The sequence below is a fragment of the Diplotaxodon limnothrissa genome, linkage group LG14 (genome assembly GCF_057381915.1).
Source record: "Diplotaxodon limnothrissa isolate DT_005_m linkage group LG14, D_limnothrissa_male_GT1.1, whole genome shotgun sequence".
In the NCBI taxonomy this organism is placed as follows: Eukaryota; Metazoa; Chordata; class Actinopteri; order Cichliformes; family Cichlidae; genus Diplotaxodon; species Diplotaxodon limnothrissa.
This window is the reverse complement of record NC_140609.1, coordinates 28107455-28133266: the sequence shown is the minus strand read 5'-3', so window position 1 is coordinate 28133266 and position 25812 is coordinate 28107455. Positions and strand designations below refer to the sequence as shown.

The window sequence follows — 25812 nt, the reverse complement described above, 5'->3', positions numbered from 1 at the left end:
TCGTTCTTTAGTTGTCTTGTTTTGTTTTATTGACCATCATTTTGACCACTTTTTTTTACCATCACGGGTTTTTTTTTTTTTACTTTGTTACAGACTAGGGTTGTTAATCCATTTCTCTCACCAGCCATGGCAGGTGCGCCATCCGTAATAATACCAGTGACTTTATTCCATGGTAGTTTCATGTCATCTACAGCGGAACAAACAGCAGCAAATAAATCTGTTCCTCTTTTTTGGTCCTTAAGGCTCTGAAGGTCAAGTAGCCTCATTGTTCCGACACACAACACAAAACTATCCACAATACTACACACTAACTACACAAGACAACACATTAACTACACACTCCAAAGATGCTAAATGTCACAAATCTCTCACATCTCAAAACTCGCTCTCTTTTTTTCTGCTGTCTCTCTCTCTCTCTTGCCGTCACTCCTAAAACTTCCCCCTCTTCCTAAACGACCAAATGTCATGTTGCCATATCATTTTTTGATTGGTCGACATGGTGCGTTTTTCCACCAACACGAACAGGCTGTTTTTTGTTTTATTTTTTACATTTTTTGGTCATAAGCAGAGCGTGCTTGCCAGCACTGTCCTTAGACATTAAACGTGGCGAAACTATTCAGGAAAAAACTCCGCATATGTATTGTTTATCATGACTGTGATTTTATGTGGCCTATCAGCACAATTTAAAAGCTGGTATATATTACCTTGTTGTTTTTTAATCTTAAAGTGGTCATGTGATTGGCTTACCATGACTACTTTATTCTTCCTCAGTCAAACAACAACACTCATGCGATTGTTTTGCCCCCTTAGCTCCAGATGTTGTGCCAAAAAGTGATCATCTGCTAGAAAATGATTGCTGTCCACAGCTACATCTGTGCAACTGATGGTGCAGTAAGCTGAAGACAGCTTCAACCGACTGTTTGTTGAAAAATAGTAACGTGACTGCACCGCGTTTTCTTGTTAGTAACGGCAACGGTGTTGTAATAATAGGAATAGTAATTAGTTAGATTACTCGTTACTGAAAAAAGTAACGCCGTTACTTGTTACGCCGTTATTCCCATCACCGGTTACGAGCCAGGCAAACATTGGCAAACTCTTGCTTCTTCTCAGGACAAATGTTCTCCACCATTTTCATCACACAGTCTTTAATGAATTCACTATCAGAAAAAGGTTTGCAGTGCTTGGCAATCAGCTTGCCTTTGCGCCATTTTCATGTAACTCATGGGCACTTGTAGAAAAAGTGCTGTGTTAAAACAGCTTCGAGTTGCTTCAATTTTTTACCATGTTCTTTCCCAGTTAGCTTGTCGTAGATAGCGTATTTCGTCTGGTAGTGCCTCTTAATATTGAATTCCCTGAAAACAGCCACAGTATCTTGGCAGATTTTTTAACTTTGCTCTGCTCATTGCTGACATGCAGGACTGGAACTTGGAGGAAGTCTTGGGACGTTTCTACCTCCTCAAAAGGATTTCATCCTGTATGGCTAGAAGAATTCATCTACAGCTGATGTGTTCCCTCTATCCTCGACTATAACCTCATCAAAACTGGAAGTAGCATTAGCAAAAGGTTTTTAGAATTTTTACTTTTTTCAAAATGTTTAATTTTAAAATAATTTGATTATACAGTTGCTATTACCTGATTGAGCTTTTTGCTTGTCCCTGATAAATTGAATATAATTGAGTATTAAAATACAGTTATTTGAGGTTCTTATCTGCTATTCTACCCTTTAACCCTTTAAGACCTACCATAGAACCAAGAACCAGAGCTTACTTTATACTTTTACATGCTGTAGTTCCATTTTTGGGAGCATTTCAAGTTGCTATACATCAATACAACTGTTATAGCCCATATTTTAATAATATGTATGCATTAAGTCCATAGTAACTACAAAAATTGCAAAAAACTGCAGTAAACTAAAAAAAAAATTTGAAAATCGTTTTTGTTTGTTTTTTTTTTATATATATTTCTACCTGGAGAAATTTAAGAGGTTTATTCCTCAAAACTGTAAATACAAAAAAGTTGCACAAAATAGTTTACAACAACAGGAAATTTATTTTAAGTGTCTTCATAGTTTTATTTTTGAAATACACCAATTTTTATATATTGCAGGAAAAACGAAAATAAATATTATAATGCAAATTTGCAAAAAAAAAACAAGCATATGCATCAAAATAAACTATTTCCAGCAGTGCAATATGAGTCCTAAGCATCCCAGAAACAACACAGAAAGTCATAAAGTCAAACATAACTTTTAACTCATTCACTGCCATTGACGTCTATAGCCGTCAATTGCAGTGAATGAGTCAATGGGTTTAACTCATTCACTGCCAATGGCTGGCAGTGAATGAGTTAAAAACACCAGTATAGGCTCATAAGGCCTTGATGGTAAAAAACCAAATTTCCGCAAAATGACGTCACTTCCGGTTTTGGGCAAGACATGGCGGACATGCGATAGTTCGCGCTGATGGACGTAGGAAGTGTTACAAACGGCTGATCAGATCGGCAAAGCGTGTTTCTGGAATATTATGTTTTTATTGCTGCAAGTGCTTTTTATGCAGTTTTTACAAAGCTATATGTGGAAGGAAACCGTGACCTAGGACAAGCTGATGGCATAAGATGTAAGTACAACTCCTCTGGTTTCATATGCAAAACAAAATTATTGCGCTAGCTTACGTGGTTGCAGTGCTACCGGGATTTAAAAATAGTTACACAAAACAGAGCGTGCCCGCTCCGACCGGCTTTAAAGGGTTAATGTTGAATTCTCTCACAGCTGCTTTATTCCCATATTGTTGCAGTATATTAATGACTAAAGTGGATTATTTCAGTTGTTCTCCTGACTGAAGTTTGGTCCATTTACAGCATCCTGCCATGCGATTGCATTTGTTCTCCCAATAATTTTTATAGAGTGGAAAAAAGTTAGCGTTCATCCTCCAGCTTCACTGTTTATGTTATGCTAACATAGTTGTGTTGCTATCAATCACGTAGCACATCCTTATATACCAGCTAACCCAACTTCAGTAACCCTAAAAAAGTCACTGCTGTTTAGTTTTCTGTATTCATTTATGTTGGAAGTGATAGCAGAGTTGTACGTTTTAATTTTTTCAGAAATCTCTCAGTCAGAACATGGCATATCATGTTTAGGTGGAAACTAGCGAGGTAACTTCCTGCTAACTTCTAACTCTGTTAAATTAAAAAAATTCTGTTTTCATGAATGCCTGGATGTTAAACTTTATTGTTATACCTGGTAAAGCAGCAACGCTGACCATTTTATTAAAGATTAAAGAATTTAGACAGTTTTTAACTCTCAATGATGCTGCAGTGTTTGTTTGACTTTGGGACCTGAAGCGGACAGAGTTTTGGACCCAGATTAGGCTCCTGACTATGGTAGCCGTAATGCTCAGACAATCCATCAAGTGGTGCAACTTTGTAGTTTACCAAAGTCATACTAAAACATTTTTTGACAGTGTTTTGAATGGTGTGTACCACATAAAATTGGTTCGAGGTCAGTAAGCACAACCAGAATTCATACATAAGGCACGCCAGATTATACGACACACTGTCGACTTTTGAGAAAATTAAAGGATTTTGACTGCACCTTATTCTGCAGAAAATACGGTACACAGAAGAAAATAATATATCACAATATGGATTTTAGGCCATATTGCCCCCAGCCCTAGTAGTGTCTGAGAGGTGGCTGTTTTCCAAGGTAAAGAAAATGCTGGATGATACCCCCCACCCACTCCATGACATGCTGGCTAGTCACAGGAGCACAATGAGTGAGAAACTGAGATTGCCAAAGAGCACCACTGAACAATGCAGGAAATCATTCCTGCCCGTGGCCATCTCCCTGTACAACTCCTCCACCTAATATACTGTAAACACTGCAATAGTTACACCCTTTTTGTGCATGCTCTTTTCTACTCTGTAATATCCTTGTAAATATTCTCGATATTTATTTAAAATCACCTCTGTTAACTCTTGATATTTATAATTGAGTGATTTGTATATATTAGTCCTATTTCTTAAATTTGTAAAAATCTGTAATATATTATATTGTTTAAATTGTTTAAACTGTTGCTGTTACTGTCTTGGGGAAACTGTAACCCACATAATTTCCTTAGGGATTAATAAAGTATGCTAGTATTCTGAATCTGGTTTGGAGATAAACTCTCTGGATGAGAATCTTTTTAGAGTATCTTTGGAGAGACCTAAGAAAACTGTTGGAGAGCTTTGTGTGTCTGGGAGCCTGGCATTGTCACTACTCTTAAGTTCTGATTGTCGCACATTTTAAACTGAAAATAATCTGCACTGAAGTTTGAAAGTTGAGACCTGTATTTGAGTCCTGCCTGAGTTGTTTTCGTGAAATGATCAGCATGGTTTTGATCACCATCAGTTCAAGACAGACCAAATACAAGAATATAGAGTAAAACTGCTAAATGAATCCAACTTGAAAGCTTAGTTTATTAAAATAATTTCAATTACATTTAACTTCCTTAACCTCCTAGGACCTATAGGCAGCACGGTGGCACGGTGGTTAGCGCTGTTGCCGCACAGCAAGAAGGTCCTGAGTTCAATTCCAACACCAGGCTGGGGTCTTTCTGTGTGGAGTTTGCATGTTCTCCCCGTGTTTGCGTGGGTTCCCTCCGGGTACTCCGGCTTCCTCCCACCGTCCAAAGACATGCAGCTTGTGGGGATAGGTTAATTGGAAAATCCAAATTGTCATTAGGTGTGAATGTGCGAATGAATGTGAGTGCGAATGGTTGTCTGTCCCTGTGTGTTGGCCCTGCGACAGACTGGCGACCTGTCCAGGGTGTACCCTGCCTCTCGCCCTATGACAGCTGGGATAGGCTCCAGCGCCCCCCGCGACCCTGAAAAGGATAAGCGGAAGCGAATGGATGGATGGATGGATAGACCAAAATACTAAATTTTGCTCTACAAGGGCCTGATTTCCACATGTAAGGACGTTATACTTCCACTGTTCTATTGAAATTTAAAACAAATGTCCTCATATGTGGATCTCATTTTTCTCAGACACAAACATCAGGTCAAAAAAATATATCTGGCAATTCTTTGGTTCTTTGGTTTTTCATTCATCAGGTCCCAATCAGCCCAAATAGCAAAGATAAATTAAAAATGCATGCCGTGAAAGAGTTTGGGTCTTAGGAGGTAAATAGGTTAATTTTACAGTGGAGTGTCAAAAAGTCAATGCTTCTCTTTGAAAAGTGTGGTTGTTTTGTATTTAAACTGCATTTTAAAAGAACAGCAACCAAAAGACGACTAAATAACTGTCTTTAATATTTAATATTTGTTAATTGTATTTGTTTATTTAATTTTTGGCCTAAACTGTGCAAAAAAAAAAAATCCTTTTGACATAAACTGAAAATTTTATGACACAATGCCACGACCCATAACAGCTTTCTTTGTGTTCATCTCTGGTCTCAACAGGATTATGTAACATTTGGGTCCAAACAGTGTGATCAAGAGTCCAAAACTTGAAGCAAGAATGGCAAACACCTCCACTGCATCTGCAAGATTTCCTGGTGAGCTGATATAAGCAGGAACAAAGGCCACCCACACAGCACAGAAGATCAGCATGCTGAATGTGATGAGCTTGGCCTCATTAAAACTATCAGGGAGATTCCTCACCAGGAATGCAATTAAAAAACTGAGGACAGCCAGCACACCAATATAGCCCAATAACACTGCAAAACCAACAGTTGACCCAACTGCACATTCATACACTATCTTGTCATTGTGGTATTGGGTGTTTTTATGTGGAGTTGGAGAGGAAGAGACAAGCCAGGTAGTGCAGATGGCTGCCTGAATAGCTGTAAGAAACAGAACTGTTCCTCTCTGCTGCATTGCACCAAACCACTTCAGACTGGCTCCCCCTCCTGGCTTGGAGGCTTTGAACACAGCCAGAACAACCATGGTTTTTACCAGGATGCATGAGACACAAAGCACAAAGCTGATGCCAAATGCTGCATGCCTGAGTTGGCATGTCCACATCCTGGGCCGTCCAATGAACAAAAGTGAACACAGGAAACACAACTTAAGTGACAACAATAGCTGGAAACTAAGTTCTGAATTGTTGGCACGTACTATAGGTGTTGTGCGATGGTAGATAAAGATCCCCAGAACAACAACACATATAAATGTTCCCAGTAAGGAGGTTGCTGTTAAACAAATACCCAAAGGGTCATGATAGGAGAGAAACTCTGTCTTCTTAGGAATGCATAGATCACGCTGTGGGTTTGACCAAAAATCCTCTGGACAACTGGTGCACTCCAATGAGCCTAACAAAGAGGGGTTGATGGTGAAATGCATCCTATATTTCACAGAAATTAAATCAATTATGTCATACAGAAAGATAAACACCCACTGCTTGTGTTAGTGATCTTTCCCTCAGAACAAGGGATGCAGTCAAAACAGCATTCGGGCTCCGCCTTCCTTCTCACCATGTGGGTACCAGGAGGACAACTCTCACTGCATACTGATTGAGGTGGCTATTGGATATAAAAAATAAATATTTATTGCCTGCTACAATTCTATATAACTGTAAATGTCATAAAAGGTACTTGTCAAATAAAAACATATCTAACCATTTTGGATTCAAAGTTCCAGAAGATTTTGCCTTCATCAAGTATGAGTTCTTCACCTTTGAAAGCTGTCCTTTTAACATCACCCACATTCTGAACTTTAGTGCTTCCATCAGGGAGCCACAACCAGTTAATAACATCATAAATTGGTACTACATCACCATTCTCGTCAAATGACACTTGATCGCCAAATGGAGTGGTGAAGTTCACTCTTTCCATGTAATAAACAAGCTGTTTGAAAGGAATGTATAATAAATTAATTCGTTTTTACTCTGAAACCAATTATAGAAAGAATGTTTTTTTCATAGATGGACTGTAAAATGATATCACATCTGCCATGGCTCCAGTAACTTTACAGTGAAATCAGTGGCAATTTTTCAGTTTAGTAATCAGATATAATATTATATCTATGGTGCCTACATATATAAAGTCATTTATATCTAAGTCACAATCAACCAAGGCACATTACTAAAGGTCCTGCATAGAAGTTAATGACCTTCATGACTTAAATACATTAACTACTTTTACTCACAAGTATGGCAAATCCCCTTTCAGAAATTCTGTGGGATCAAGGCCCCAGACATCCAGTGGCCCCCAGAACACGAGAGCCCAAGAAGCCCAATGTGCATTTAAAACAATGGAGGGCATGCCCCTCCCATGTTTCAAATGCACTTTAGAACAGCACACAGCAACACCACATATCAGTCGGCAGAGGCAGGCATGGGGTCTTCACACCCCTATTCTCTGGTTACCATCGGGGTGGGGGCTGGGAGGAGGTACCATCACCCCTCTGGGGGTGGTGGTACCTGGACCTGGGGTATAGAGTATTTTTGGGGAGTGTAAGTGTGTGTATAGTGTCCATTTATGTCTGTTTCCATGTTGGGCGAGTGATAGTACATGTGTGTATAAGGGTGGGAAAGTTTGTGTCTGTGTGTGCCTATTCATCTGTGTCAATATGTCAGGTCGAGTCTTAGACTCGACCTCTCTGTGACCATCTCAGGCCCTCCCAGTTGTGGGAGCCAACCCCCCCCCCCCCCCCCCCCCCCCCCCCCCCCCACACACACACACACACACACACCACACTCCCTGCCGGTGAGTGATGCCCACAGACGTCGGTAAGTTGGTGGTTCTGGGTTTCCGGGGCTGGGCGCTCAGATGTGTGCCGGCTCACTCCTGGTGGCTGCTTGGTGGGGCCTGACACGGTGGCCCTTCTGATAGTCCTCCTTGGGCTCTCATGCTCTGGGGGCCTCTGAATGTCTGGGGCCTGGATCTCCTCCATGCCTGCTTTATGCCCTGGGGGACGAGGCTATGGCTCCCCACACCCTCTATTTCAATTCAATTTTATTTATACAGCGCCAAATCACAACAACAGTCGCCTCAAGGTAGACCCTATAATAATAAATACAGAGAAAAACCCAGCAATCAAATGATTCCCTATGAGCAAGCACTTTAGCAACAGTGGGAAAGAAAATCTCCCTTTTAACAGGAAGAAACCTCTGGCAGAACCAGGCTCAGGGAGAGGCGGCCATCTGCTAACCAGATTATTACATGAAGAAACCTTTTGAATACAAGCGTGCTCACGCATACACGGGTGCTCACAGACATAAACTATATCTTTCTTGGCTGCTGCTACCTCAAAGCACATTGTGCTTCGTATTAGTATTTAGTGATAGTTACAGTTATCTAGGTTATTGCTGTGGTGTAATGTTTATTGTGTTGCTCTCCTTTTCATTGTTTTCTTTTTCATTTTGTTCTCACTCAACAGGTGATCCAGTGGTTTTTTATTTTTATTTTTTAATTGTCTTCTCTCACTGTCCCTTGTCGGGATGAAATATTATTTTATAATCTATGTTACTATTCATAATCCTTATTTATTACTGTTGCATCATTTATGATTTATCATTATTGTTGTTTCATTGACACATTTGTTGAAGCTGGTCTCTATTTCAGGTGTTAGCATAAGCACATAATAATCTTTCATTGCAGGTGCAACTGTAATCATGTTGTGCGCATATTGCATAATTGAAGGGTTGAGGCTCGGTCAAGTTAATTAATGGTTTGAAGCTACGGGCAGCGCGATGTCTGGCCGATCAATGGAGCAAAGTTCAGCTATTGAAAGGTTGCCTACATGTTTACAGTATAATTTGCTACATATTGTCTGTGTGCATTCAGCAGCCTCCTGCATTGGAGGTGGAGGTGGAGTACTGGTTTGGGCTGGTATCATCAAAGATGAGCTTGTGGGGCCTTTTCAGGTTGAGGATGGAGTCAAGCTCAACTCCCAGTCCTACTGCCAGTTTCTGGAAGACACCTTCTTCAAGCAGTGGTACAGGAAGAAGTCTGCATCCTTCAAGAAAAACATGATTTTCATGCAGGACAATGCTCCATCACACGCGTCCAAGTACTCCACAGCGTGGCTGGCAAGAAAGGATTTAAAAGAAGAAAAACTAATGACATGGCCACCTTGTTCACCTGATCTGAACTCCATTGAGAACCTGTGGTCCATCATCAAATGTGAGATTTACAAGGAGGGAGAACAGTACACCTCTCTGAACAGTGTCTGGGAGGCTGTGGTTGCTGCTGCACGCAATGTTGATGGTGAACAGATCAAAACACTGACAGAATCCATGGATGGCAGGCTTTTGAGTGTCCTTGCAAAGAAAGGTGGCTATATTGGTCGCTGATTTGTTTTTGTTTTGTTTTTGAATGTCAGAAATGTATATTTGTGAATGTGGAGATGTTATATTGGTTTCACTGGTAAAAATAAATAATTGAAATGGGTATATATTTGTTTTTTGTTAAGTTGCCTAATAATTATGCACAGTAATAGTCACCTGCACACACAGATATCCCCCTAAAATAGCTAAAACTAAAAACAAACTAAAAACGACTTCCAAAAACATTCAGCTTTGATATTAATGAGTTTTTCGGGTTCATTGAGAACATGGTTGTTGTTCAATAATAAAATTATTCCTCAAAAACACAACTTGCCTAATAATTCTGCACTCCCTGTATGTGTTTTAATAAAATCATTTGTGTTGACCCACTATGGACTTTCAGTCGTGTGTCTCTTCCTCAAAAATTCGAACCGCAACACTCTCTTCCCCTGTGTTTTTCTTTTCGTCCCTTTCTTTCTCACTTCCTTTCCTATCCCAAAGTCATGTCTGTCCCATCTGCAAAAACTTAAAATAAAATAAAATAAAATAAAATAAATAATAATAACAAAGGGCAATCAAATGGACCAAAACGGCAAGGTTGTGACGATCCACTTGATAAAGTAAATCTGTCCCTCAGACAATAATTCTGATGGCTAAAGAACCAAACGGAACAGGAGAAGAAATCACCCCCCCCCCCCCCCCCCCCCGAAAAAACAAAACAAAACAAAGCAAAACAAAAAAAAAACACGATGTGTTCAGAGATGGAGTGTAAAATTATACCACACCTGCCAAGGCTCCAGTGACTGTAAGGTGGCACATTTGTTCCCACTGAAGGGCCCTCTTCCTGGCTTGCACCGTAGCATATCATCAAGGGAATGTGCCAGTGCATATACAGCTTTGTACACATTATACTCAGGCCTCAGGTTGGAAATATCCAAGTACTCAGTGTCAACATTTCCTAGATCTTCCTGTCCAGTGCATAGTGCACCTCCACCTTCCAGCCAGCCTGCTGGAGCTGGAGCAAATCTGCACTGAAATGTGAATTCCCAAAACTGATTCACCTGAAATATTTTGGAAAATCTTTGTTACACATTATGAAAATATATAATTGTTGTGACTACCACAGTAAAAGTGTTTAAGTCTCACCAAGCTATTTCCGTAGCTAGTGTTGTGATGTAGATCAGGACGTATTTGCAACAGGAATTTCCTGAGCCCTGGTATTTCTCCTCGACGAATGGTAATACCCAGTGTACCACCCAGGTATGGCATAAAGTGAGGTGTTTGAAGCACAGCAGATTCTGTCCAGGCCTCGCTGGCTATCCACTGTAGGCCTGTCACATTTTGCCTTACTACCTGTGAATTAGATCAGACCAAATCTATGAAATAATATTGTAATTCCAACTTCTTTACTGAAACAAATTCAAATTTTATTTGTCACATACACAACCATACACAGTATGACACGAGGTGAAATGCCTGTAGCTGTGCAATGCCTGACCATTAAATGACAGTGGTTTTACAGTATTTACAATTTACAGGTTATTACAAAATTTACAGATTTAACTTAGAAATTTACAGTAAAACTGTGAAAATAGCAGAAAGAGATTATAAATTATAGGAAGTGTGCATGACGAAAAACCAGAGTGCGTGTGGTGATGTGATGTGTGTGAGAGTGTAGTCTTATAGTGATGTGATCTGTGTGGGAGAGTCCAGTCCTACACCTGGTTCAGGGCCCGAATAGCCTGGGGGAAGAAGCTCCTCCTCGTCATTCTCTCTGTTTTGGCCTTAAGGGAGCGGAAGCGCTTCCCAGACCTTAACAGTGAGAAGAGTCCATTGTTGGGATGGGAGAGGTCCATCATAATCTTCCTAGCTTTGGTCTTGCACCGCTTGGTGTAGATGGACAGCAGGTCATGGAGCTCTGATTGAATGATGCGTTCGGCCGAGCGCACCACTCTTTGCAGAGTCTGTCCTGCTTGGTGCTGTTCCCAATCCAGGTGCAGATGTTTCCCGTCAGGACACTCTCGATGGTGCAAGAGTAAAAGTTCTTGAGCACCTTCAGTGGCAGATGGAAGTCTCTAAATCTTCTGAGGAAGAAGAGACGCTGACGGGCTTTCTTAACCAGGGTGTTGATGTGACAGGACCATGACAGGTCCTGAGTGATGTGGACACCCAGGTATCGGAAACTGTCCACTCTCTCCACTGGCGTGCCACTGATGATGTGGGGCTTGTAATTCCTCGCCTGCTTTCTAGTGAAGTCCACGATCAGCTCCTTAGTCTTGCTGACGTTTAGGAGGAGGTTATTCTCCTGGCACCAGGTCTCCAGGTTCCTAATCTCCTTCAGGTAGGCCGTCTCGATGTTTTCGGAGATCAGGCCCACACAACCCGTTCTCACTCCCAAAGCGTAACATTTTACGCTAGGTGACAAATCGTCACCATATTACGTTTTCGGCTACCCACCACGTTCCGAAATGACGACCTCGGAAAAAGAGGAAATATGAGAACCGTCTGGACTGAACCTACACATGTTCGCTCTTTTTCTTCAAATCGCTTAGAAACACGCTATTTAACATCATTAAAGTCCTGGTTAAGGTCAGGAATAAGGTTATGGTCAGGGCTATGGATAAGGTTAGGTTTAGGGCTGGAATACAGGGCTGGCACGTCTACTACCGCGGGAGCGTCATTGCACTGGATTCAAGCCATAACCCGCCGCGTACCATAAGAACGCCGAAGGTCTCCTTTCGCGTTCCTCAGGAACGCCGCGGGACGTGACAAAACGTCGACATGTTACGCCTCGGGAGTGAGAACGCTCTGGCCCACAACAACAGTGTCGTCAGCAAACTTGACAATGGAGGTGGTGTCTGATGTGGCTACACAGTCATAAGTGTACAGTGAGTACAGCAGGGGGCTTAAAACACAGCCCTGAGGCACTCCAGTGCTGAGTGAGATGGAGGGGGAGACTTGTTTTCCCACCCTCACTCATTGGGGTCTGTCTGTGAGGAAGTTGAGGATCCACTGACACAGTAATGAGCTGAGTCCTAGATCCGTCAACTTGGTGAAAAGCTTGGAGGGAATTATTGTGTTGAATGCTGAACTGTAGTCCACGAACAGCATCCTCTGCCAGTGTCCAGGTGACTCAGGGATGTGTGAAGCAGGTGAGATATGGCATCGGTTTATGAACATAAACATAAACAGTTTATGATCTTTAAAATGAATTCTGAATTATTAAATTTCTGTACTCATTTCTGCACTCACAATGATATGTAATACATGTTTTAAACAATATAATTATGAAGACCTCTGTAACTAGTAATTATTTAAAGTATTTTAAAGTGAAACCTCATCCATAAGGTGCATCATGCGACTAGGATGTTCAAAGACAATGACAACTCGAGCTGTAGAGGTTTTCATCAAATCAACAATCCTCCGGAGTTCATCTGTGTCTTTGTCCCAGGGTAAAACCTCAGTGTAGGCCAGGCAACCTTCACCAGACACACTCAGCTCAGACTGAAAGGATCTGGCTGCATGAAGCCCATAATCATCATCACTGACGAGCAGACCTGCCCAAGTCCAGCCGAAATGTTTTAGAATCTGGATCATTGCACGTACCTAAGTGAATACAGATTAACGTGTAAGTGCACCGAAAAGAAAAGGAAAACTTTCGGCGTGTTATATTTTTTTTCATCATCCACAATACAGCATTTAAATATAATTGCAATTTAGCCTTAATCTCTGAGATAATACAGATATTAAATAGAGTGTAATTCTCAAAACTAATTATATTATTATTTCTAATATTTTCACATCCTTGTGTTTTCTTCTTTTACACAGATATTGAAACAGACTTTTGCGTTTCCATTTTAATTGTGATGACAAATTTTCACCTGGAAAGCATCACTTGGGATCGTTCTAAAGAAGGATGGATACTTTTGACGGTCACTCAGGCAGGAACATGTGGCAAAATAACTCACCTGTGAAAGATACAGACTGTATATTGGGGAGCTATCCATGTAGAGATATCTTAACTTTGTCATCATGACTGCATTATTTTTTTCATAAAATGGTTTTACATTTTCAATTAAATCAAATTAATCCATGAAAACTGTTACATGGTCAAGCAGAAAACTTACCATAGGTACTCTGTACAAGCCTAAGACGTTGGAGATTGCAATAGAATTTGTAGAAGATGAATCACCCACAACCCCTATGACTGGAGGATTTCCAACACATGTATCATCTACTACAATTTGATCCTCTTGACCACTGGCTAATGACAATGCTCCACGGAATCCAATTCCAAGTTCAAGGCAGTTATCATAAAGAGTGTATCCCAGAGTCACATTAGGTAGCAGGTTTGAGTTTCTGTTGATCTCATCAATAGCAAAGGCCATGGTCTGTGCAAGCTTAAATCCTAGGACATACACACTAAGACAAGAAAATTTTAATTACTAATATATATATAATACAACACAGGTTTTAAATTACAAGTAAACGAGTGCCTTTTGAAAAAGTTAAAAAAGTAGAAATATTATAAACAATTAAGGATACTGAATAAATAAAGACACAATATATATGCAATAAAATATCTGACAATAAAATATATGTACAATGCAGATTTTTGAAAAATAAGAAAATGAGTGCAGTTTGAAAATGTTGCAAAAGTAATGACATTTTAATCAATTAAGGAAACTGAATAACAATTAAATATTATTGAAAAAAAATGAAGATCCATTGTGTAGTTATTTTAGATATAAAATACATATTTATACTGGAAATAAGTTTAACAGTTTTCTTATTCCATTTTTTTCATTCTGTTTCCCTGTCATAGTTACCCATGGCAAGTAGGCTGTTGTGGCTGCGAGGTAAAAGACAGATCAGGAACACTTGAAAAGAAATGGACTTGAAACAGTCCACCCAGAACCACATCTCCAGTTTTGTGCATCTCATTTAGATGAAACTGTCCCTGCAGCTGACAGGACAAAGAAAACTGAGGAGTGGATTGAGTCGAAGAAACACAGGAATACAGCAAAACAACCACAACTAAATTGTTTTGCAAAGATGAGCACATGACAGCTTTCTGAATTGTTGAGACCAGTCATTAGGTTTTATTGTTTGCCATTCCCTTTTATTGACTTGCTGTGTTGTTTAATCTTGCACACCACCCATCAGGGAAGAAGGAGGTGTATACTTTTCATTTGAGATTACTTTGTATCCAGGCAAACTCAGGGAACACTGTGAGTAAATTAGTCATCAGTAATAATTCACTGAAGAATTGTCAGAGCAACAGGTGTTTCTGTGTGCATATCAAGTGACACAAAAGAAGAATAGCAGAAATAACAGCTCATAATTCATGTACAGCAAAGTTCATGTGGATTGTCTCAACAACATCATATTAAAGAGCTTCAGTCCATATTTGATTTGAAAAAGAATAGAAAACAAAATTGTTGAGGGGACGACAACAAAACAAAACAAAAACAAAGGGGCATGAGCATGGGCAGGACACCAAGCTACAAAGGGCAAGAGGCGACTCGAAAATGTAATGGATGTGGAAGATTGTCCTGAGAAGTAGCGTTTTTTTATATGGGGGAAATGGGCGGTTGCCCAGAGCGGCATTGTGGTGGGGGCGGCATCATGGCAATGGCATTTTGGGCATTGCATTGGCACCAATTGGTTTTCTCTTGCCCATTTTTGCCCATTTTTGCCCATGTTTGCGAGGTGCTCCTGCTGCTTGTCACACAGGGAGGAGAGGGGCAGGATGGCTGGGTGGAGCGACATCTAATAAGCAGCTCACAAAATAAAACAAAATAAGAACAAACCAACAAACTAGGGCTTTCAATGTAAATGCTGTCATCATGTTTAACGTGATTAAAAGTTTTAACTCAATTAATCTATTTGGAGTGCAGAATGACTCAAAATCCTTGAAATGTCTCTGTCAATGCATTTCGTGCAGTTTTTCCAAAGTTTGTCCATTCTGTGCTCTAGATGGGTTAATTGCATTAAAAATATTAATCACGTTAATCGTGATGAGGCAGTTAACTCATTAACGTTGACAGCCCTACAACAAACACAAAAACTGAAGACATTATGATATAGACTTATAATTTGCACCGACATGTTTTCTAAATTCTATCACACAAATATACGCGAAAAGTGAGCACGAGGGCCCTCAGTGCCTGCTTGCTGCTTGCTGATGCTGTGCTGAAGTCTCACACACAACTTGTCGAAAGGGGACGGGGCGGGCTGCTTCCAAATAGTGCACATTTCATTCATAATATTGTCAATCCAAGCCCATTATGTAGTAATTATTTTTCCTGGGTTGTGTGAAATCCCAGAAAAAAAGCCCTATACAAGGTGTTGGTCTATTAGTTTATGTTGTGGGGTTGGGTGATTATACTGCAGTGCAAAATTACTGATGGAAGATGGACAAGAGGAGGAGAATGTGCAAATGTGCCGATGTGCCAAGACACATCTGCTTACCTGCAAAAGATACAGGTAAGCAGATGTGTTTTTGCATAATGGCAGGTATTATGTATCCTGAAACAAGGTAACATTCATTAGTAAGGATTGGGAAAACTTCTGTTTACGTTTGTTAGCCACTTTGCTATGATAGTAAACAGTAGACCGACAGTAGACACTGAGGCGGCTTATTGAATCTTTTGGACTGTGTTCAGCATAATATTAATTAGCCATTAATTGGAAGAGGTGTATTGTTGATTTGTCTAGTATTCACAATGTATGATGAATTATAATGACTGTTTGTTAGCAATTTGCATACTCTCTCTCTCTCCCTATATAAAATATTTATTTGGTTAAATTCAGTATGGTTCCGAGAACAGTTTTCACAATAACAGATGTTAACGGACAATCCTTAATCCATGTTGTGTGTCTGTTTTGGTGTGTGTGTGTGGGGGGGGGGCACCAAATTAGCCAGGACCCCCACTATATGTACCAGTCTGTGGTACAGCGTGGGCGACCGTGGCTCAGGGGATTGGGAATCGCATCTGTAACCGGAAGGTTGCCGGTTCGATCCCTGGGCTCTCTGTCCTGGTCGTTGTGTCCTTGGGCAAGACACTTTACCCTACTTGCCTACTGGTGTTGGCCAGAGGGGCCGATGGTGCGATATGGCAGCCTCGCTTCTGTCAGTCTGCCCCAGGGCAGCTGTGGCTACAACTGTAGCTTGCCTCCACCAGTGTATGAATGTGAGAGTGAATGAATAGTGGTATTGTAAAGCGCTTTGGGTGCCTAGAAAAGCACTATATAAATCCAATCCATTATTATTATTATTATATGTTGCCCAAATCCATCAGTCAATCTCATGTTCCATTTTCCCCAGACTCGTGAACAACACCCCGAGAATTAAATTAAATTCTTTCACTTGGGGTAGTAATTTGTCCCAGATGGAGTCAGCATTCCACCCTTTCCGGCTGAGAACTATGGTCTCTGACTTGGGGGTGCTGATTCTCACACCACTCCAGTGCAAGCTGGAGGTCACCCCCCGATTAAGCAAACAGTGCCACATCATCTGCAAAAAGTAAAGAAATTTTGAGCTGATTTTATATTCAGTTCAAAATTTCAATTTTTTAGTGCAATCTTCACATACTTTAACCAAAGCACACTCTTTGTGAAATCACCTGCTAATTATATTCACAGTATTCATTCACTGTGTCTTTAGGGATTCACTACATTAGCTTAGTTTACCTTGTGGCTGACTTGCTAGGAGCAGGACTGTGATGGTATCAGCCACACAGGGGTAAATTAGTCCATTTTTTACTTTATTAGTTTGCTTTGCAGTTTTCTTCATTAATCATTTGGTTAAACCTAACACTGGTATTATGAGGCGCACACATAGTAACATTGTGTGGTTTTTCTAAAATGTTTTGTTATATAAATTATGTTTCTCTTTCTTTGAGTTACCTGGGTTTGGGCGGTGGCTGTTTCCTGTCTGGGCAAAAGGCGTGGCTGAGGACTCTGGGAACAAAATGCCTGCTCAGCAGGACCAACCATGGGCTTACCAGGAGCCCCCTGCTCCTGGTAAGCCCATGGTAAGCCAGTGGTCAAGAGGATCAAATTGTAGTAGATGATACATGTGTTGGAAATCCTCCAGTCATAGGGGTTGTGGGTGATTCATCTTCTACAAATTCTATTGCAATCTCCAACGTCTTAGGCTTGTACAGAGTACCTATGGTAAGTTTTCTGCTTGACCATGTAACAGTTTTCATGGATTAATTTGATTTAATTGAAAATGTAAAACCATTTTATGAAAAAAATAATGCAGTCATGATGACAAAGTTAAGATATCTCTACGTGGATAGCTCCCCAATATACAGTCTGTATCTTTCACAGGTGAGTTATTTTGCCACATGTTCCTGCCTGAGTGACCGTCAAAAGTATCCATCCTTCTTTAGAACGATCCCAAGTGATGCTTTCCAGGTGAAAATTTGTCATCACAATTAAAATGGAAACGCAAAAGTCTGTTTCAATATCTGTGTAAAAGAAGAAAACACAAGGATGTGAAAATATTAGAAATAATAATATAATTAGTTTTGAGAATTACACTCTATTTAATATCTGTATTATCTCAGAGATTAAGGCTAAATTGCAATTATATTTAAATGCTGTATTGTGGATGATGAAAAAAAATATAACACGCCGAAAGTTTTCCTTTTCTTTTCGGTGCACTTACACGTTAATCTGTATTCACTTAGGTACGTGCAATGATCCAGATTCTAAAACATTTCGGCTGGACTTGGGCAGGTCTGCTCGTCAGTGATGATGATTATGGACTTCAGCCAGATCCTTTCAGTCTTTCAGTCTCGGTCGTTGTGTCCTTGGGCAAGACACTTCGCCTGTTGCCTACTGGTGGTGGTCAGAGGGCCCGGTGGCGCCAGTGTCCGGCAGCCTCGCCTCTGTCAGTGCGCCCCAGGGTGGCTGTGGCTACAATGTAGCTTGCCATCAGCAATGTGTGAATGTGTGTGTGAATGGGTGGATGGCTGGATGTGTAAAGTGCTTTGGGGTCCTTAGGGACTAGTAAAGCGCTATACAAATAGAGGCCATTTACCATTTTATTTTCTCTTATTGGGAAAAATGAATTGTGATACTGGAGATTGGAGTTGCTCACCATCAAGATGGTGCTGGAAGAATTACAATTGGCTGAGTGGAGACTGGCTTGAGGACACGGATTGGACGGACCAAACTCCCGAGAGGATGAATGCATGACAAGCCTTGTGGGCCCTTTTCTTTCTTTGCTTCATCTTCTCCATTATCTACAGACTTGGATCATTAAACCAGATGCTTTGTCCAGACCGTTCTCCTCCATGGATAACAAACCCGAAGATGAAACCATCCTACCTCCATCTTGTATCACTGGCTCTCTAACACTGGAAATCATGTCTTTAGAGGATGCTTAGAGGAAGGAACCGGATCCAAGCGGTGGACACCCCAACCAGCTCCACGTGCCCTGCATCCTCTTGAAAAATATTCATTGGGTACTTACAGCAAGATTTTTGTGTCTTTTATACCAAATCTTTTCTTCACAATCTGTTCTGGTGACCCGCTTTAATGACAGAAATCTGAGAATATGTCCTTGCCTGTTCACAGAATAAACCTTCCAAAACCCTGCAAGAAGGTTTGTTGAGGCCTCTTCCCACTTCAAGCTAACCTTGGTCTCATGTAGCCTGAAACATGAGTTATACTTACCACCATTAACCGGTTTTCCAAAGCAGCCCATTTTGTTGCTCTCCTGAAGCTTTTGTCCATCATCAAAACAGCCCAGCTCCTCATTAAACATGTCTTCTGACTTCATGGCATTCCCAGTGATGTCGTGTCTAATATCGACCCTCAAGGTACATCTCCAGTATGGAAGGAGTTCTGTTCAGGGCATGAGCTCAGGTTAGTTTATCCTCTGGTTTCCATCCACAGAGAAACACAGCGTATAAAACAGGAGCTAGAATTCGTACTCTGCTGCATTGCCTGTAGAATACAATCCACCTGGAGGGGAATAAGGTGGAATATGGCCATAACACGATGACATCCTCAGCCACGGGTCTGTCACTGTTTGAGGCATCCTTTGGCTACCAAACTACTCTCTTCCCCTCTGCTTGAGGGTGAACTAATGGTGCCCTCAGCACAGTATCATTTCCACAGGTGTTGCTATCTATGGAAAGCAACCTAATCTGAACTCCTGAGAACCGGAGATCAAAATAAATGTGTAGTCGATCATAATCGAACTCCTGCACCAGCCTATCAACCAGGTCAAAAGGTTTGTTTTTCCACAGAGAACATTCCCCTCCACATGCAATCAAAGAAACCCAATTTCACCAAACATCTTGAAGTTGTTTCTGGCTCTCTGCCTCATCTCTCTCCTTATCTCTTTGTCTGCGTGTGTGTGTGTGTGTGTGTGTGTGTGTGTGTGTGTGTGTGTGTGTGTGTGTGTGTGTGTGTGTGTGTATTCCGTGTACTTTGAGTACTTTGAGTTTTGTGCATTGTCTGGACTTTTCATAGGTTCCTGCCTTTTGGTTTCTACATAACACTGGATGTCCACTCATCTGTCACTGATGACTTTGTTAGTGCCTCTTCTTAATTGGCTGGTCACAGGAGCACGTTAAGTTTGGGAAGACACTCTAGAAAAGTGTTGGAGAGCTATGTGTGTCTGGGAGCCTGGCATTGTCACTACTCTTAAGTTCTGATTGTCGCACATTTTGAACTGAGAACAAACTGCACTGAAGTTTGAAAGTTGAGACCTGTATTTGAGTCCTGCCCGAGTTGTTTTCATGAAATGATCAGCATGGTTTTGATCACCATCAGTTCAAGACAGACCAAATATACAAGAATATAGAGTAAAACTGCTAAATGAATCCAACTTGAAAGCTTAGTTTATTAAAATAATTTCAATTACATTTATCTTCCTTAATAGGTTAGTTTTAGAGTGGAGGGTAACAAAGTTAATGCCTATCTTTGAAAAGTCTGGTTGCTTTGTATGTAAACTGCATTGTAAAAGAACAACAGCAAAAAAGACTGAATAACTTTCTTTAATATTTAACATTTTTCAATTACTTCTTTATTTAATATTTGGTCTATACTGTGCAATATATACAACACACACACACACACACACGTACACACACACACACACACACACACACACACACACATATTGACATAAACTGAAAATTTTATGACACAATCCCACGGCCCATAACAGCTTTCTTTGTGTTCATCTCTGGTCTCAACAGGATTATGTAACATTTGGGTCCAAACAGTGTGATCAAGAGTCCAAAACTTGAAGCAAGAATGGCAAACACCTCCACTGCATCTGCAAGATTTCCTGGCGAGCTGATATAAGCAGGAACAAAGGCCACCCACACAGCACAGAAGATCAGCATGCTGAATGTGATGAGCTTGGCCTCATTAAAACTATCAGGGAGATTCCTCACCAGGAATGCAATTAGAAAACTGAGGAAAGCCAGCACACCAATATAGCCCAATAACACTGCAAAACCAACAGTTGACCCAACTGCACACTCATACACTATCTTGTCATTGTGGTATTGGGTGTTTTTATGTGGAGTTGGAGAGGAAGAGACAAGCCAGGTAGTGCAGATGGCTGCCTGAATAGATGTCAGAAATAGAACTGTTCCTCTCTGCTGCATTGCACCAAACCACTTCAGACTGGTTCCCCCTCCTGGCTTGGAGGCTTTGAACACAGCCAGAACAACCATGGTTTTTACCAGGATGCATGAGACACAAAGCACAAAGCTGATGCCAAATGCTGCATGTCTGAGTTGGCATGTCCACATCCTGGGTCGTCCAATGAACAAAAGTGAACACAGAAAACACAACTTAAGTGACAACAATAGCTGGAAACTAAGTTCTGAATTGTTGGCACGTACTATAGGTGTTGTGCGATGGTAGATAAAGATCCCCAGAACAACAGCACATATAAATGTTCCCAGTAAAGAGGTTGCTGTCAAACAAATACCCAAAGGGTCATGATAGGAGAGAAACTCTGTCTTCTTAGGAACACAGTAATCACGCTGTGGGTTTGACCAAAAATCCTCTGGACAACTGGTGCACTCCAAGGAGCCTGACAAAGAGGGGTTGATGGTTAAATGCATCCTATATTTCACAGAAATTAAATCAATTATGTCATACAGAATGATAAACACCCACTGCTCTTGTTAGTGATTTTTCCCTCAGAACAAGGGATGCAGTCAAAACAGCATTCGGGCTCTCTCTTCCTTCTCACCATGTGGGTACCAGGAGGACAACTCTCACTGCATACTGATCGAGGTGGCTATTGGACATAAAAAATAAATATTTATTGCCTACTACAATTCTATATACTGTAAATGTCAAATAAAAACATATCTAACCTTTTTGGATTCAAAGTTCCAGAAGATTTTGCCTTCATCAAGTATGAGTTCTTCACCTTTGAAAGCTGACCTTTTGACCTCACCTACATTTTGAACTTTAGTGCTTCCATCAGGGAGCCACAACCAGTTAATAACATCATAAATTGGTACCACATCACCATTCTCATCAAATGACACTTGATCCCCAGATGGAGTGGTGAAGTTTACCTTTTCCATGTAATAAACAAGCTGTTTAAAAAGGACATAGAATAATTAAATTACTTTTTGCACCAAAAGTAATTATAAAGCAAATGATTTATTCAAAGGTGGTGTGTAAAATTATATCACACCTGCCAAGGCTCCAGTGACTGTAAAGTGGCACAGCTGTCCCCACTAAAAGGCCCTCTTCCTGGCTTGCACCGCAGCATATCATCAAGGGAATGTGCAAGAGCATAAACAGCTTTGTACACATTATACTCAGGCCTCAAGTTGGAAATGTCCAAGTACTCAGTGTCAACATTTCCTAGATCTTCCTGTCCAGTGCATATTGCACCCCCACCTTCCAGCCAGCCTGCTGGAGCTGGAGCAAATCTGCACTGAAATGTAAATTCCCAAAACTGATTCACCTGAAATATATTGAAAATTATTTGCTACACGTGATGAAAATATATATTTGTTGTGACTATCACTATCACTATGAGCTGTTCGCACTTAAGTAAAAAGCACCATCACTTCATGCGGATACCCTTTCGGAGCCAGCTGCGGTCGCAAGGCTGGAGCCGAACAAAAACACCCTGATAACGACTGCGTTTAGTCTGTTCCTTCCTATTCCATGTAAGGCCACCTGGGTTGGCTGGAAGACTGTTTACTTAGCCTAGCAGGGTGAAGGACACTTTCTCAGCTGAACTCTGGACACGCACACACATACATATACACTGATATGCACACACTCATCCCCCCCCCTTTCCAAACGCCTTCAATGCTTGTTGCCTCTTGGGAACACGGCGGTTCTGAGCCCGCGCTGGAATGGTAGCGCTGGGCAGGATGGCTGCTGTGGTTGCTTCGGATTACTCCTCACCCCCCACCCGACCCTGTGGCTTGTCACGTGTTCCATAATGTTGTGTCGTGGACATTTATGTGCTTTTTTGTGCAGAGGAGTTTTTTTGTTTCCTGTTCTCATACTGTCCTCCCAGGAGCCCAGTATGAGTAGAGGTCTCTCTTGTACTTTCCCATTGTAGTGTATATTTCAGTGTTTTTTTTTCTTTAAGGCTACTGATCTCTGAGCTTTATCCCCATGTGATGTCTGTGTTATGTGTGTAAGGTAAGGGGGGGGGGGGGGGGGGGGGGGGTCCTATTTCACTGCAGGGCAAACTGCACGTGACGAATAAAGCCTTGATTGATTGATTGATTTGATTGATTGAAAGGGTTCAACTCTCACCATGCTATTTCCGTAGCTACTGTTGTGATGTAGATCAGGACGTATTTGTAACAGGAATTCCCTGAGCCCTGGTATTTCTCCTCGACGAATGGTGATACCCAGTGTACCACCCAGGTATGGCATAAAGTGAGGTGTTTGGAGCACAGCAGATTCTGCCCAGGCTTCACTGGCTATCCATTGTAGGCCAGTCACATTTTGCCTTACTACCTGTGAATTAAATTAGACCAAATCTATGAAATGATACTATAAGTAGAACTTCTTTAGTGGCATTATTATGCCAATGAGGCAGCTATTCATCTTGTAAATAAAATTTATGTAATTATTTTCTGTACCAATTCAAATAATGATGTAATACGTGTTTTACATGATATGGTGATTCAGACTTTTGTAACTAGTAATAATTAAAGTGTTTTAAAGCCAAACCTCTTCCATCAGGCTTATCATACGACTAGGAATTTCAAAGACAATGACAACTCGAGCTGTGGATTTTTTCATCACATCAACAATCCTCCTGAGTTCATCTGTGTCTTTGTCCCAGGGTAAAACCTCAGTGTAGGCCAGGCAACCTTCACCAGACACACTCAGCTCAGACTGAAAGGATCTGGCTGCATGAAGCCCATAATCATCATCAATCACAAGCAGACCTGCCCAAGTCCAGCCGAAGTGCTTTAGAATCTGAATCATTGCACGTACCTAAGTGAATACAGATGAAAGGGTAAGGGCATTAAAAAGATTTAAAATAAAACTTTTCAGTGTATTATGTGTTTATCAGCCTTCACAGAACCGCATATATATATACGTATATAACTGCAATTTAGCTTTTTCTCTGAGATAATACAGAAATGGAGTGTAGTTGTTAAAACTAATCATATTATCATTTCAAACATTTTGATATCCTTTTGTGTTCTCCCCCTTTACACAAATATTGTCTTCTTCAAAAATACTTTTGTGTTTCCATTGTTATTTTGGTGACAAATGTTTACCTGGAAAGCATCACTTGGGATCGTTCTAAAGAAGGATGGATACTTTTGACGGTCACTCAGGCAGGAACATGTGGCAAAATAACTCACCTGTGAAAGATACAGACTGTATATTGGAGAGCTATCCACGTAGAAATATCGTAACTTTGTCATCATGACTGCATTATTTTTTTATTCATAAAATGGTTTTACATTTTCAATTATATCAAACTAATCCATGAAAACAGTCACATGGTCAAGCAGAAAACTTACCATAGGTACTCTGTACAAGCCTAAGACGTTGGAGATTGCAATAGAATTTGTAGAAGATGAATCACCCACAATCCCTACAACTGGAGGATTTCCAACACATGTATCATCTACTACAATTTGATCCTCTTGACCACTGGCTAATGACAGTGCTCCCCGGAATCCAATTCCAAGTTCAAGGCAGTTATCATAAAGAGTGTATCCCAGAGTCACATTAGGTAGCAGGTTTGTGTTTCTGTTGATCTCATCAATAGCAAACGCCATGGTTTGTGCGAGCTTAAATCCTAGGACATACACACTAAGACAAGAAAAAGTTATTATTGAATAAACAACAAGATTTTTAAAATGTAACATATGTTGCAAAATTACTAATATTATAAACAATTAAGAAAATTCAACAATAACAATTAAATGTATTGTTTAACATTAATAAAAGCAGCTGCATTTTTCAAGATACATGCATTTATTTCCGAATGGCATAGTTATTTTAGATACAAAATATTTTCTTTGAATTAAGTTTGATAGTTTTTCTTTTTCTTTTTCTTTTTTTTTTTGTAGTTTTTTTCCGTCATTGTTACCCATGGCAAGTAGGCTGTTGTGGCTGTGAGGTAAAAGACAGATCAGAAACACTTGAAAAGTGGACTTGAAACAGTCCCCCCAGAACCACATCTCCAGTCTTGTGCATCTCATTTAGATGAAACTGTCCCTGTAGCTGACAGGAAAAAGAAAACTGAGGAGATGATACACTAGTAGTAACACAGGAATACAGTAAAACAAGCATGACTAAATTGTTATGCAAAGATGAGCACATGGCAGCTTTCTGCATTTTTTACACCAGTCATTAAGTTTTATTGTTTGCCATTCTCTTTTATTGACATGCTGTGTTGTTTAGTTTTGCACACCACCCATCAGAGAAGAAGGCGGAGCATACTTTTCATTTGAGATTGCTTCAAGCAACCTTACCAATCAAAGGACTTAAAAGAAGAATACCAAGAATTCATGCTTAATGTCTCAACAAGGCCATATTAAAAACTTCTATCCATATTTGAATTGAAACAGAAAACACAATAGTTGAGTGGGCAACAAAAATATATGAAAGCGAAGGAGGGTAAAGGGACCACTCTTGGTTTTGATAAGTTTATGTTCCTTCTAATCATAACCCATATCCACTGTCATTCTTTATGGGAGTGCCGAAGTCTAGAGTTCTAAGATGGGGACACAGTCCAGCTCCTCCCTAGGGCACCTCCTGCAACAGACGAGCCCACAAGAGGGCAGACCCATTTTTATCTCTTCAAGCTGCACCTGACCAGTCTCTGTTGATTAAGGTCCAGCCATTAGGCACACTCCCGTAAACCCCTTAGCATTATTTGGTATTGAGATAAAACATGTATTGCATTTTTAGGTCTATGTATGTGACTCACAAAAGGAGTTGACTTGGAAGTGAACAACTGGGACTTTTATTGCCTCAGTACAACTCATAAACACATACAATCACAATCAACCAAGTTTGTACACTAATAGTGCTTTTTTGGGTGAATAGATGTAAAA

General features: G+C 40.6%; 2 protein-coding genes across 2 annotated transcripts; both read right to left on the bottom strand.

The window, feature by feature from the left end:
- Positions 1-5382: 5382 nt before the first annotated feature.
- Positions 5383-14189, bottom strand: LOC146619051 (extracellular calcium-sensing receptor-like). The gene is made up of 9 exons (XM_085370182.1): positions 14080-14189; positions 13378-13672; positions 13132-13218; positions 12587-12856; positions 10397-10603; positions 10036-10311; positions 6600-6827; positions 6380-6503; positions 5383-6293 (listed from the first exon to the last, which is right to left on the bottom strand). The coding sequence occupies exons 1-9, from the start codon at positions 14187-14189 to the stop codon at positions 5383-5385; spliced, it is 2508 nt and encodes an 835-aa protein (XP_085226308.1).
- A 6229-nt stretch (positions 14190-20418) lies between these two features.
- LOC146619050 (extracellular calcium-sensing receptor-like) lies at positions 20419-24949 on the bottom strand. Its single transcript, XM_085370181.1, has 9 exons — positions 24843-24949; positions 24268-24562; positions 24019-24105; positions 23459-23728; positions 23036-23242; positions 21948-22223; positions 21619-21846; positions 21416-21539; positions 20419-21329 (listed from the first exon to the last, which is right to left on the bottom strand). The coding sequence occupies exons 1-9, from the start codon at positions 24947-24949 to the stop codon at positions 20419-20421; spliced, it is 2505 nt and encodes an 834-aa protein (XP_085226307.1).
- Between the last annotated feature and the right edge of the window lie 863 nt (positions 24950-25812).

What these genes read in the sequence shown, in the direction of transcription:
- LOC146619051 (XM_085370182.1), bottom strand. Translation starts at nt 14,189, where the DNA reads ATGCACAAAACTGGAGATGTGGTTCTGGGTGGACTGTTTCAAGTCCAT. An exon ending in CAACAGCCTACTTGCCATGG is followed by an intron (nt 13,673 to 14,079) that starts GTAACTATGACA and finishes TTCTTGTCTTAG; the next exon opens with TGTGTATGTCCTAGGATTTA. An exon ending in TGATGCACCTTATGGATGAG is followed by an intron (nt 10,604 to 12,586) that starts GTTTCACTTTAA and finishes TCTAATTCACAG; the next exon opens with GTAGTAAGGCAAAATGTGAC.
- LOC146619050 (XM_085370181.1), bottom strand. Translation starts at nt 24,949, where the DNA reads ATGCACAAGACTGGAGATGTGGTTCTGGGGGGACTGTTTCAAGTCCAC. An exon ending in CAACAGCCTACTTGCCATGG is followed by an intron (nt 24,563 to 24,842) that starts GTAACAATGACG and finishes TTCTTGTCTTAG; the next exon opens with TGTGTATGTCCTAGGATTTA. An exon ending in GTAGCTACGGAAATAGCATG is followed by an intron (nt 22,224 to 23,035) that starts GTGAGAGTTGAA and finishes AATATATTTCAG; the next exon opens with GTGAATCAGTTTTGGGAATT.